Raw genomic sequence first — 15,228 nt, forward strand, 5'->3', positions numbered from 1 at the left:
TGATAATTTTGTTCCTACAACTGGCCCCACTTCTGATGATTTCTACAGTTATATCAGCTGGTCCAGGAGCTTTCCTATTGGGCAAACTGTGATGGGCAGACTTCTTGAAATGCAACATCTGTAACTTCCTCCTCTTCATCTGAAAACATTTAAATTCTTGAGATGTTTTTTATTTGCTATATAGATCTGCATAACAATCACTGCACTCATTTTATAATTTGATCTCTATCATGCATTATGTTTTCATCTTTCTCCCTTAAGGTTACCATTTGTGAAGAGCCAATCGTGCTTTTATACAAAAATTGCTTGCTATGACGTCTTCAAACCTGTTTGTGCCGTGTTCTGAGTATTTTTGTTAATTTATTTTCCTAATCGTTTTAAAGAGTTATGTGTATTCAATATTTTGTTTAGCATCTTTTCAGCTAAACTCTTTCTCAGCATGTCTTTTGTGGTTTCAGATAATTTGATTAAAATGTACTTTTCAAACTCCCCTGCACCCCCCCACTTTCAATGTGCTATCCATTACATTGATATTAGCAGTCACTTTATGTGGTCACTATATTGGAAAATTACATACATCTGCTCAGCGTAATACAATCAGCCTCCGTTAAATTGGCAGACAGTTTTTTTTTCAATGGCCATTAGAATGTGCACGCTCTTTGGCGTTTTTTTCCACGTGATAAGCCACTTCGTTGAGCTATCATTTGTGGCCAGGACACTTCTGAAAAAAGAGCTATTTAGCTCAGTGGGCCTTACCTGGTAAAATAAAGATAGTTTAGTGTTGTGTACCAAGACAGCTGCACTACAATCAAAACGGGGACATTGCCCCCCCCCCCCCTTTTGGGACAGCTATACTTTAAAATGGCTTCCAGTCTTTTTCGATTTCTGCACTCCAGTTACTCAGGTCAGTTGAAAACTCCTTAACCTCCTCACACAGGAATGCAAGATGGTGAACCCATACTCACCAGGATGTGAAAGCATTGGGGTGTTTTTGATCCCCCGCTATAGTCTAGAACTATTGCAGAAGGAGAAATGTGGACGACGGAGCTACCATCGCTTAAACGGTGTGATGATAGCCAGAATGTTGAAAATGTTGGAAGTATGTCAATAGGCTGACTCTGCTCAGGTTAAATCCCCAAAAAGGTTATTTCAGAGAGCAGTAATGGAGAGTTGGAAGATAATCTGTTCAGCAACACTTTCGATAAAAAAACGAAATGTACTTCCCGAAAAGATCAATTGGCCCTCATGTGCATCAACTACTGTCATGTGATGTTCTTTAAATATAAAATGCTATCTGCAAATTGGCAACATTATCTAAGATCTGAGCATATGCCAGAGCTATTGTTCATGGACTCCAAGAGCAAAATTTTTCAAACCCAATATAAACATGGCACCAAGCTGTTTGCACACGAAAGGCAGGAGATCTTTCTTCCACGCAAGAAAAATCACTAGATCTTACTTACATATAACTCAGGCAGATTCCTTTAGTTGTGTACCAATCGTGGAGAAAGCAAAATGGAAAAAATCCAGAACATTTCCTTTGATCTGTTGTAACGTGACATAAACCAGTTATCGTATACAAGCCGCAATGTCTGTTTTAGTTGACGCTTAAATGTTTTAATACGCAAACATAAAAAAGATGTTAATAATGACGTGAAAAATTCACTGTAGAATGCACGCTTCAACTTATTACAATTACAATTTTTTTAAACGAGTAAACAGGACCCATAAATGGAAACATTAACAGCAGGATATGGAAGAACAAATACATTTGAGAAAACAATTTACATTTAATATTATCCGGATAAAAAGTACCATGATCTGCAAAGCTGATTTTGGCAATTTGTTTAAATTAGACAATTTGTAACATTAAAAGCTTGGCTGCTATATTAACTTTTTTTAGATGGTAACATTTTCTCCAGTTGGTAATCTGGATAGTAAGGTTCCACAGTCGATTTTCGTCCTAGATAAAAAGGTTCATGGTCCTTAACCCCATCCTGCATTTCACTGTCCGACAAGCTGGGTTTCTAACAGCAAATGGAAATAGCTCAGCTCCTGGGAGAGATCATGTGCATTGTACACACCAACACAGTGAATGGCCTCACGATGGAAAGTCACTGAAACCCTGCGATGGGGTGTCACACTTACAAGTCAGCCGACGGAAAAGCAATGCCATCTGCTCAGGCTTGTCAAAGCTCGTCCGCATCTGAGACAGCACTTCCATGTTCTCCATCACGAGTTTCTGAACAGAGTGCATGCAAGTTATCACACACACACACACCATACAGAAAGTAGAATAATCATGGCTTTGGAATAAAAATGAGTAGTTAATTTGTTTCTCTTTACACTTTTATATCTAGCTTATGACCACACTGCAACTCTCCAATTGCCAGCAAGCCCTTGAGATATATTAATCAACATAGAACTACGCCATATATAGATATATTTTATTTTACCACGTAAGGCCCACACTGGGCTATACGGCTCTTTTTCAGAAGCGACCTGGCCACGAATAATAAGCTCAACGAAGTAGCCTATCATGTGGAAATGTATAGCAACCAAATACTCTGAATGTGGAGGGGAAAACGTATGATCCGGAGAAAAATCGACACGATCACAGGGGGAACATGCAAACTCCAAATATAGAGCAGGCATCAGGGTCAGGATCAAACCCACGCACTCCTGCATAACTCACAAGGTAGTTAACATCTCGCCACCAGCCATGATCGATCCACTGCTGGATAAAGGGCTCCCCATAATTCCACTGTTCCTTATTAACCCTCTATGTCACACTCCATCTCGCTCCTGCACAAAAGCTGATCTATCTCAATGCTCCAATGGACAGGTGGACATTGTCTCTAGCAAACTGCCTCCTTTGGCTGCCATTCAATCAGCACATCTCTTCAATTGGCCAACATTCCTTCTAGTAATGTGTTCTGTCCAAGCCCACTAACTTGACATTAGTTCTATTGACTCTGTACTCCGATTCACCAGTTTTTCTTTCTGCCTCACTATAATTCCCAGCATGCATCTGTCCATATATCTTTACTTCTTTGCCGGGCAATGGTGGCGCATGTCTGTAATCCAGCACCGGTGGTGGATTGCACAAATTATGCTAAACTCCCTCCTTGGTGGCATCAAGGTGCCATACCCTGGCTCGCCAGGAGAAGGCAGTACAGCAAATGGAATAATCGCCACCTGTTTCCATCTGTAAGGGGATAGTGTTGCCACCTCACGCACGAGGATTATCTCCAAGTGCTCCGGTTTCCTTCCACTTGTATAAACACTCATTCATTGGCTGACATCTTAACATAAAAACCCAACGCAGGACCCTCCTGAAAATGATTCCTATGATTGAGTGTGGCTATCCTGGAAAAATGATTATATTATCACATCGTTTTCAGCTTTTGTTCCATTGCCTTTGAGAATGTTCATATTTTCAATTGATGACAAAGCTGGTAAGAGACAATTATTGAAAAGTTTGTCTTTAGGCACACTGGGGTATGTTGCTATTCAGTATAAAATCCAGTTTAATGATACGTACATAGTGTTATGATAAAAATATATATTAATGACACAATACAAAAGCGAGTTCATGCAGGCTTCAATGTTCAATATTAACAGGGTGGAGTTTTCCATTATATAATACTAAATTTTGATTTAAAGCTTCCGTGACTGCAGGGAATCATATTCTTGGTTCTTTCGGTAAAGTCACATAGAAGGGAAACAATAAAATAATAAAAATATAAAACAATAAAATTCTCACGACGTTTCGATTGCAATACAAGCAATCATCATGATGATGATTGCTTGTATTAAAGTCACAGCAAGAACATTTTCTTGCTGTGACTTTACCGAAAGAACCAAGAATATATAATACTAGTTCATAAAAATCTGTCTTCCCCAGGCAAAAGTTTTCAATAAATATAATTAAGCTAATATGATTTGTTACAATTTTTATCTACCATCAGACACCAGTAGCTACTCCAAAAATGTGTATTTTTTCGCTAAAAAAATGTGTTGACGAATTGATTCAACTTATTCTATTTTAAGACGTACCCATCGGAAACCGCTCAATTTAAAGATTACATTCTTTTTTTATTAGAAAGAACAAAAATGAATGAACGTAATACTCTATCAGGGGAAGCTCATATATTTTTTACCGTTTTCGAATTATTTAAATTTGAACATCATAAAATGCGGATTTGTTTAATTCAAAACCGCTTTAATAAAAAATATCTCAAAAAACAAAGAGAGAACATTAGTTCTCACTTTAATTTAATTTGCCGTTTAACGCTCCATCAAACGAAAAAACTGCAGTGTTATATTTTGAACGGTTTCTGAATGACACGCACAAACATGTTTATGGGGCACTTAAAATCGAGATTTGGGGGCCTTCAAATGAATAATCTCGATTTTCTGATTTGTTGTTTGTGTCATAAAAGCTACCTATGTACCAAATTTCAGCTTTCTACCTTGTCGGGAAGTACCCTGGAGGTTTTTGAGAGATACATAGAGGTTAAGGTCTTTATTTATATAGATGAGGAGGAAGGGATGCATGGAAGTGTGAGGTTTTAAGCAACTTATTCAAATAAATGTTAGAGACGCCTCTGAAGCCAAGATGAGATCCACTGAAAAACATCATTTATAATATCATTGGTGCACTCTCAATCCTAAATATAAAAAAAACAACGGCATCACTAAAATGTAAATAACAAGACGTTCTTATAAACCGTTTGCGTAACGAGAACATTTTACATTAACACCTGCGCTGGTACCAGCAGCAGTTTGTTAGTCGCAACAAAAAAAAACATTTAAATTCTCACGCATCACCAAATCAACAACCACTTTCCCGTGGTGTGCATTAAGAGCTCACACCACCGTTTACATGTGGAGGGGAAAAAAAACCCCCCACCAACAGGTTCAGGATCTATCTATTGCCCACTTCACACGACGCATTTTGGTCCATGCCCAAATTCGCTTGGCGCTGCCGGGAACTGATCGGCGTGCGTACACAGGCAGCAGCTTTTGCCAACGCGCGGGGCTCTCCACACGGCACTGCGGCACGGTGACTGCTGCTGCTGCTGTTATTGGGCGAGCGCGGCTGGGCCCGCATCTGAAGTCCTTAGGTCAAAACGTGACGCAGAGCGTCCAAAGCCGAGCACGGGTCACCCGAGATGGATGATGGGACTTTGGTGGAGCGGCAACTCTGCTTTGTGCTCAAATGCCATCCGTTGTGTGCGTGCGGAGAGGCCGTGGCATTGTCATTTCCTAAGGTGTTCTCACATTATGGTAGATTAAGCAGAGTGGCAGCCTCAGCTTTGTGGTATAACACATTTGAAATGTTATCATGTAACCTTTAAACAATGAACGCACTTCGTTAATGTTGGCACCGCAGCACACGCTGTACCTTTCTGAGATTGCTTTTTGTGTCATACGATACATTTTTTTTTTACAGTTTTTCTTTCAGGGTCCAATTGACTGCGATTGAAACCCTAAAAATGTCTACAGCTGTCATGCGCTAGTCTGGCTCTGATGCTTTTCTGCCATACGCCCATATCGGGTGCTGCATTCCCACACATTACTGCCCCTGCAGATATGCGATGAGAATAAGAACTCAACTCTCTCCCTGCTCAATTAGGTATAAGGCAGTGCTAATCTCCACTGGTGGCCAGAGTTGGTGGTACCAAATTACTACATTGCTGTGATGGGAGTCTAAAAGACAACTGCTATTTACTGCCAACAACAAGGTGCTTATTTTATCGACCTTCAGGGATACTGAGCCAAGGTCGACCCCTGATTGCGAGTCAAGCCCTCTGCTAAAGTGCAAACATTTGAAGCCAACACCACCATGATGCATCTCCGATCTTTGTATTCAGGCTAAAGGTTACTGCCGAGCAGTGTTTAAGTTTTGAAAGCAGCGCTGAGCATTGTTTAGGCTGTGCATGGACAAAAAAAAACAGCTAAGCAATGTATTACACTGTGTTTATATGCAATGGGAACTAATGATAAACTAAAAAGTGAGAGCAATTCATAGAGGTTGTTTTTGTTAGTTTGGGACCTTCTGTAACGTAAACAACCTTGGATAATTTTCACTGGATATGGTCAAGGCATCTAGACACAATGTGGCACAGCCAAGGAGGGTTGCCAAGTCTGATAAAAAAACGCCTTCGATGCGAGTGAACAAATATAAAAAAAATATTTTATAAAAACAAGTTTAATTCTCTGTAGATGGTCTGACTTTTCCTTGAATTTTAAGATGCTGTCTCTCTCCAAAAGGAATACAATGACAGCAACATATTGATTACTGCTAAAGCCGAGTGTCTCACTCATTATGCGAGTGTTGGCTGGCATTCATAGGCTGACCTGAGCCAATGGTGAAAAATTCCATATTTCTGTGGAAGGGCAGTTTTCTTTATTGGACAAATACTATTATTTTCCAACAGTTATGCTCATGTTGTTGATTTCAGATGAATGCCGGACTAAGTCGACCCCCACATGGACTTTAAACTGTACGACTAATGTAGCAAATATCACCATCAGCCATGATCAATCCACTGCTGGATGAAGGTCGTCGAAAGCTGTTGCCACCCCTCAGTCGGCCGATGCAACAATTCACCCAGATCCTTCGCATGAACAAACAGTATCGCTCTGTTATCTCATATTCTGCTGTGTTTTCCAGTTGTGTCCCTCCGTAAGATATATCTGGTTGTTGCACAAATATGCATGAACAAGTCAATCCCTTTAAGGTACTCACTAAGATGATGATGGAATATTGTTTGTAATGATATGTTGTACACAGCTATGTGATGTTGTGTATAGGTGCAATGAAGAAGGGCCATTGTTTGAAACGTCGCCTTGTGATATGTTTTTTTCCTTTTAGGGCCACATCTGTTTTTGGATGAATGTGTTGGGACTTTTTCTTTGTTATTTGTGGTGTGACAACAGCAGCAGCAGCAGTCTGCCTCACAACCGTCTACAGGGTGACGTCGCACTACTACTTTGGCAAGTGAATGTTTAAGAACCCCTCCACACTCCCTTGGTGTGATATTACTCCCAACACCAAGGTGCATATGACGTCAAAGTGAATTTTACCCTGCATAGAGTGAGCAATTTGACAACGACGACTAAGTAATTAATCACGCAAGAAGGAAAAATGCGATAACAACAAAAGACCCCATCAGCACTTAACGTTGTTCTGGTAAATGTGAACCTGTGCAGGAGTACTTCGTTCCTAGAGCGTTTCCACAGTGTGACCAGACATTCTAAGTACAAAATGTTACCAATATAAAAACTCTAGAGCTACGTGCACTTATTCTTGGTTCTTTCGGTAAAGTCACGTACTTGTGAAATTGTGTTTTAGGGACATGCACATAGCTAAGCCTGGCAAGATGTAAAATTGTAAAGGTGGTAACGTTCACGGTAATGGAAAGTCAACTCGAGCTAATAATTGTTTAAGCCAGGGAGCCCATTTTAATAGAGACTTTGCCAAGAGAAGAGATATGGGGAGAAGATACGTGGCACAAAATCGCTCAAGGAAAAATTACAGCGTACAAAACATAAAAGTGTGAAACTAAGATTGTAAATGTAATTAATTAAATATGATCACCTTTTTATATATATATACATTTAAAAAGTAATAATATAACCCGACCTAATCAAAACCACACACATTGCTTGTCATATTAAGATGTGTTAGTGTTGGGAGAGTTTTCTCAGAAGCCTGAACACCAGTGGAGCAGGGCCATCGGGAGACCTCGGCAGCGTTTCTCGATTCTCTACAGAACTCGTTTAATTTTTCTGGAAAACACGGCATTTCTCAAGAGGTGCTGAAAGCTCGCTGCTAACGCTGTAACTGCAGTCCCGCTGAGCCAGTTATTTCACACAGCACTTGACCTGAAAACAAGCACTGGGCATGACCATGTCAAAACAAAGTTATAAAAGTACAATTCCCCATGAAGTTTTTTTTTAAGAAGCCTCAAAGCGTTTAAAAGCCTCGTGCATTGAAAAGGAAAATAGTTTTTATTGACTGAAGTCGGCGTAGTATTATCACGATCGGTGCGCCAAAATAAAATGCCGTACACATCGGGTGACATAAAATAAATAACAATAAAAGAAGTGAATTTTACAGAATACGACCCAGAGGCTTGTGAAACAGAACTGAATTGGGACTGTACCACTAGGTCCACACTCAGGCAACTACCCTATAATGAATTCACGTTCTCCAGTGTAGCGAGTTAATAAGTCTGAAAAAGCATGATCGCCAAAATGTGCCCACGTCTGAGCTGCGAGAAATAAAAATATAAACACACTGGTGCATTCGCATGCAGCCAATATCATTTCAAGGACACAAAGGAGCACCACCTGTGTAGTGTTCACATCCGAGGCCATTCTCTAATACAATATGTGCGGACGTGATGGAAGAAAAGGTCTTTCGCATACAACATGCAAAACTCAACACGAAAAATGGCATATGATTGATAAAGATTCCAAATGAATTTGAAAACATAAAACCCGTTAAATGAAACAGAATGTTACACCGACACAGTGAGTGATAATGGTGAAAGCTCGGCGATGATGAGCTGTATGACTCACCAACCTTAGAGGATGGATTTACCTGGGAGTGTTTAAGCAATGTGAGCTGACACACGTCATTCTAAGTACCCACCTTGAGTTCAGTGACCTGGGAAGAGATGTGCCACATCAGGTTCTCATTCAGGAACTTGATGCCATAGGGTCCCATCAGGTCAGCCAAGGCACGCATCTCTGTGCACAGCAACATACACGTGCACCTCTCTACATTAGAATACACAAAACCACAGGAAATGCTCAAGGGGAATGTGTTGATGTTTTCCAAAACGGTCTCACCATGGCCACAATTCATCATCATCATCATCGGATTTGCATATTCCCTGCTATATTGAGGCCTCGCTGTGCCGTCGCCATCTCTCATGGTTATGTGATGCCCCAATTCGTATCTCGTGCCCATGGGCCATCATCCTTTCTAGTGAAGAGTTCTCCCCAAGACAACTTAGTATTTGTTTTTAACATATAATTATAACATAAATTCCAATTATTTCCCAGGAAAAGATCACTGAGATTCAGGAGGTCCCTAAAGGATGTTTGGCCAAATCCATTAATGATTGTTTGGCATGTGAGAGGACACCAGATTATCTGGAGATAACCCCAGGCAGATTTCGAGGTAACAGTCAACGCTCTGCAAAATATAGATTACTATCTCCGCATCGCAACGTAGTGCACTGAGCGCTGCATCCATTGTAAGGTGTGAGAACGATGTATTTACCATGTATGTTTTTGGTCTGATAATGTAACACACTCGATACATTTGCACAACGCAAATGTTCATAGATTGCCGCATGCATGCAGCCATCCACTCGTTGAGGACATCAGTCAGACAGACACCTCGATGGTGAATTATCATCAACATATTCTTAGTTTTTTTCGGTAAAGTCACGTTGAAGAGAAACAACAAAATAATAAAATATATATATAAAACAAGAATCAAAATATCATCAACATGTTCAAGTGACAGTGTCAGGGGCAAGCATCGGGTGTTAAGTGCCACGGTGCGGAAAGAGGAATAGAGACAGGGGTTTTGTGTTGAGGTGGAATTGAAAAATAAAGTGTACGCACACAAGGAATGCTGTAGAATTAGTCAAACAAAGTAAGGGGGGTGATAGTTTCGGACCCAGGAACACACAATCCTATTTTTCCCACAAGCTCCATTTTTTGTCGAACAAGGTTTTGCCCAACACGGCATTTCCCAGGAACGTAACCCCCCACACATTCTACGAGGTCTTCCTGTTTAACTATTTAAAATTAATTACACACAATGAAAAATTTACTTCACGAACATTTCTGCCGAACAAAAGCCAAATGCAACACATTGGCTTGACCACGTTTACTTTGTCGGCATATTTAATGGATAGGCCAATCCGTTTTAAGGACAGTGCATACATTCTGAAAGCATATATGTTTCCATGTTTTACCACATGTGTGGTTCATGCAGACTTGGTGCCTTGCAATAGGTGTCTACGTGGTGTTTGAGCATCTTAACACCTCCTGTTTTTATACCAGAAAGGGTAAAGCCTTTTTAATCATTTAATGCCTAAACAACATGTTCAAGAGCAATCATTTTAAGAATCCGTTCTGCTCACCCCGAGTGAAAAAGGAGACAATCCTGCGATTGGAAATGCACTCGGTGGAATGCTACTTTAATAACCATCGTCATCATTTTGCTTTACTAAGCCATTTCATCCACTGACATCTGAAACTGTGCAATGTCAGGTTTGTCATTATTTCATGTAAAGTTTAGATTCGTGGCTACAAGATACATTATCGCGTGTAAGTACCGCCTCTGTAAAAACTGTTAAAATATATATACACGGCACAATAATGGATGACCACTTCCGTACAGCTACCAACATGCCATCGCTTACCATCCACACGTGCGTGTGAGATGTGAAACCTGTGTATATTACGCCCCACAGGGACTACAGACCTCTCCCTGTTCTACATAAACAAACCTTCGCTGCAAACCAATGCATGCTAAATTGCCTTTGGTAAAACATCATTCATTCTTGGAATCGGTATCAGCAGGTGGTTGTAACGAAGCTATGTTTTGAAGCAAAAGAATTATACAAATCCTCACGGAAAATGTACACTTACACAAGCTACACAGGGTTGTCCAATGAGATATCATCCATTATTAATCAATTATTAATTTGGCAGAGGTTTGAGCTGGGTCAATATAACTGCACATGCACACACTTGGCATAATGCAGTTATGGTATATATGTAAACCTTTCTTGTGTTTGCCACAACGTTGGAAATGCACATCATATTGAGACGTGAGACAGTGTAAGGTGTTCACCAATGGGATTGTTTATCATTATTTGTTGTGTGTTGTTGAAGACCACTTACATTCTTTTTTTTCAAAACACGTTATTATTCACATAATCACAAGAATTCGAGCATGCAGTTTAAACTGTTGCCTAATTATGAATCTTAAAAAATGGATGATGCCTTTGTGTACACCTTGCACATTGATATAACATTATACAAATACATGAAAAAAGCACAGGACTGGATGATTCCGCACCTCGGGTTAATATGGTTGCCTGCGTACGGTGCGAGAGACGTTCAACATACATACATTTACATCTGTACTACAAAGCTATTCATGAGAGGCGTTCAAGGATACTACAACAAAGAATGAATGAATTAGTGATGGCTGGGGCATGTGGGGACACTATTGACAATGTATAATTCCATGCATGGTATTGGTGATGCATTAAATAACTCAATATGGAACTCGGTAACAATAATCAGCATTCCCATATGCCTTTAATTTAAAGTTTCCAGTTCTTCCTCTGCAATCCACACCTTTTGCAAATAAAAGGAATTTAACTCTAGTTTACTGTTTTTTTTTCACGCAAAATTTTTGACAAAAATAACAAAACAAATACGACAAGGAAAAAATATATGCATGACATTTCTGAGATGAATACCGTTAATATTGTACAAAGTTCTCAGTTGCTGATACAGTTGGATGTCATGTTAAAATATCTGACATTTGCTTTAAACAAAAGTCCTCTCTATTCCATACACATGCCCTGCTGACATGTTTTTGTGCATTGGCTCGCCCTGTGATCAAATTAAATCCTAACTATCCACATGGAAACACATAACGGTTGATCTGTATGTGATGCAGCTGCTTTTGGCTACATTGGAGTAAGTGTACAGTGAATGCCAATGCAACATTCTCAGACTTTACACAATTACCACTTGGCAAGCTTTCAAAACTTAAATTATAAAACAATTCTCCAATCGTGGCTTCACTGCCATTATACTTCTATTAATACCCTTTCTTCAGTCGAGCATCGGCGCAATGGTTAATGCATTGCACATTGTATCTGGCGAATGCTCATACAGTGGGTGTCCGTGAACCTTTCAGTGTTCAACTGGCACAGACGGAACATATGTCAGCTGGAAGCAGTGGACAATACATTTTTAAAAAAAATATTGTTCTCAGACGTTATTTTTCTACACGCAAACAACGCATCATGTGATCACACTCGCGTCTGGCGCTACTGTGGCGCTGTTCACCTGTGATGTCAGTATACTCTTCTGCATTGAAGGGCAGGTCGTGGTTCTCAGAGGGCAGGTTGATGAACGACTTCATTGAAGGCGAGAATGCGATGAGACCATTGCTGGCCTGCCTCAGCAGGGCCTCCAGGTACCTGTGAGACATGTCCAAGACAGGGCGGAGAAGGGATATTTACATGTGGTTGGTTTTTTTTTTTCCTCCGAAAAATCTTCAGGGAAAAAAAACCAAAAAGAAGATTAAAGTCGAAGTGTTTCTGTTCTCAAATGAGCATGAGGGTAGCTGTTATCTCTTGTTGTGCCCCTTAGACAGCAGAGGAGATTCCACATTCCCATGGTGGGGGACAATCTAACCGTCGCATGGCCACAGTTGGCTCCCCATGGAGTGGCACTTGTGGCCGAAACGTCGTGAGAATTTTATTATGTTAAATTTTTATTATTTTATTGTTTCCTTTCTACGCGACTTTACCGAAAGAACCAAGAATATGAATCCCTGCAGTCACGAAAGCTTTAAATCTAAATCGTTTATAATAATTGTAACAATCGAATTTAGGGTAAAGCGAATGAGGTAGATGTAAGTAACGCGCGATGATTTACAGCGAATCATGAAAACTCCCACATGCGCAGCTTTCCCAACTAAACATGAGGCAATTTTAATTTGAGTTAGTTGAGTAGTTTCTCCAATTTCTTCATGGAAACACAGTCAATGTAAGTGTACGGTTTTTTTTTGCTTTGAAACTACATTCACTTTGAAAAAAACCCGCACCCCTTGGCCAACTGCAGAAAGCCTCTCTCACGGGCATGTGCAGCGTCCTATGCACCCACCAGTTGCTGTAGAGAGAGGTGATGGTGGGCTCTCCGTGGCTGTCCATAGGCTGAGTCTGCTGCAGAAGCACATTGTTGAAGACCCGAGTGATATCAATGTGAACAAAGTCCTCTAGCCCCTGCAGCACAGACATGTAGGCCTTCACACTGTTCAGGAGCTCTGAGGGCTTGTTAATGTCCTGTGTGGTCTGGTTGTACATGGTCATTCCCACAATGGACCTGCAATAATACAAAAAAAGAAACAATCGCAATGTTTGGTGAATACCTTATTGAGTATTCTGATACACAAGATGATACCAATGCATTCAGAACAAAATTCACGCACGTGAGCAAATAAAACTCGCAAACGGACAACAGCAAGTGGCTCAGAGCATTGGGCCAGCACCATTGAGGGCATGGGTTCGAATCCAGGTTCTCAAGTGTAGTGAGTTGATGGTCTTAGCCCAGTCACCAATGACTGCACACACAAAAACTCCGAGATTTACAAATAGATTCTTCTTCTCACGGCATGATGTCAATAGCACATTTGAATTACATTGGGGGACAAATATATATAAAAGTTATATACAATGAGATTACTTAGATACATACTGACCACCTCAGAGTCCTACAGGTTGTGAATCTCGCCTCAATAACACAAGTAGCCTTCCCCAGTCCTGCACAATCACAACATAAGCTGCATGTGTCACCAATAACAGCCCAACTTACCACAATACTACAATTTAATACTTTTATTACAATTCATTTTAAAAAAAAATTCCCCCAATTTTATTGCAATTGTGCTATTGGAATCATGTAATGAGACAAATAATCCATTCAGATCTCTCGCAACACAGTGCAACCCCTCGTGTTAGAGAATGGCCAATGGAACTGGATATCAGAGAGCTGCCTCTGACGATTGCAGATCCTTCAAGTGCTTTCGGGAGGTTTTTTTCCTTGTTGTTGAGGACTTTAGATATTTATTTTTTTGCCAATAAAATAATTGTGGGCCACACAGCTGAAGTTAAGTGTAAGGAAAGACACATTTTATATTTCTGCTGCATTTGAATTGAGACACCCCAGCAAAGGAAATGCTTAAAACGTGTGGTCTACTGCTCTATTTCTCCTTCACCGGTGGCATCTACGTTTTAAAGAAACACCACGGACGTGCTCCTGGTGAGCTAAGTTAATGAGCACAAAGCGTTTACGCTCGCTCATCACGAAGCGCGAGGCAGTGGACAAACAAACCGTTGAGCACACAGGCCACATACACCGCAATTCGCGGGACGGATGTAGAGGCAGGCCTTGTCCTTACTTGGTGAAGCGGGCTTCCAAGTGGCTGGTGAGGTACTCCTTGGGCGTGAAGGTGTGCTCCCATATCTGAAAGGTCGGCACGTAGTTGATGGCAACGCACAGCTCAGCCAAGGCCGTGTGCAGCTTGTCCATGCTGCGGTGAAGTGACAAAGACGTAATTTGTAAAATGGTCGTAACGAGTGGGGATGCAGCAAGTGCAAATTCATGCAGCCTCTCAGCATACTAAAAACTTAGTGTGTGAAAGTACATCATGCCATAATAATAATAATGAAGCTGTGTTGAATGCACATGAAATCACAAAGGGCTGATTAAATATCGTTTTTTTAAATTTTAAATCTCATAATTAAACAGAAAGCTGATAATGAATGGACATCTTTTGCAAGTACCCAACGTCAGGTCTACTTTCATCGCGGCGAATGATAGAGTCTCCAGCTGGGTGGTGCTCTGGTCAGAGTTCTCATCTGACAACCTGAAAGTCGGATGTTAACTCAACCTATCAAAAACATTGTTATTAATTTGATTTAATCTTGACTGCTGCAAGTGGCCCCAAACAGTCCAACATCCACTGAGGCTATCACCACAACGATTGAGAGTGGGGACCCAGGTCCTGTGAAGAGTGGGACGACCGGGTATCGAGAGGGCAGTGAGGGCGTTAGGTGGACACTCTCACCTGGTGATGATGAGGCGGTCCTTGCGCATGCTTTCCACCCCTGGCTTCTCCTTCTCCGGCTCGTTCTTCTTGGCCGCCTGCTTCTTGGCTTTCTTGGTCACAGCCTGGCTAATGGTCTTGGCCGAATGCTTTGGCAGCAGCTGAAGGACCAATGGACAGAAGAAACGGGGAACAAATGAGAACAAGGAGAGCCAGTTCATCAAGGGGTTGATTGAAGATATTCACGAGCGTGCATGGTCAAGGAATGTCGGCAAAAAACCACTGCCAGAAACAAAAACCCCAGTGGAATATGTGGGATTCAGTCACTGAATCCA

The 15,228-nt window shown here is 40.9% G+C and overlaps 1 protein-coding gene across 1 annotated transcript in view; it reads right to left on the reverse strand.

Moving 5' to 3' along the window:
• LOC116938752 (nck-associated protein 1) overlaps nucleotides 1-15,228 on the reverse strand; it is a 130,165-nt gene that overhangs the window by 23,805 nt on the left and 91,132 nt on the right. Inside the window, exons 19-24 of the mRNA XM_032946334.2 lie at nucleotides 14,915-15,054; nucleotides 14,246-14,377; nucleotides 12,952-13,170; nucleotides 12,130-12,263; nucleotides 8,669-8,766; nucleotides 2,149-2,242 (exon numbers count right to left, since the gene is read on the reverse strand). Coding sequence (XP_032802225.1) covers nucleotides 2,149-2,242; nucleotides 8,669-8,766; nucleotides 12,130-12,263; nucleotides 12,952-13,170; nucleotides 14,246-14,377; nucleotides 14,915-15,054 — 817 coding nt within the window. The remainder of the gene's footprint in view (nucleotides 1-2,148; nucleotides 2,243-8,668; nucleotides 8,767-12,129; nucleotides 12,264-12,951; nucleotides 13,171-14,245; nucleotides 14,378-14,914; nucleotides 15,055-15,228) is intronic.

Source organism: Petromyzon marinus, chromosome 4 (assembly GCF_048934315.1).
Source record: "Petromyzon marinus isolate PM22_M1 ecotype Great Lakes invasive population chromosome 4, UKy_Petmar_22M1.pri1.0, whole genome shotgun sequence".
NCBI lineage: Eukaryota > Metazoa > Chordata > Hyperoartia > Petromyzontiformes > Petromyzontidae > Petromyzon > Petromyzon marinus.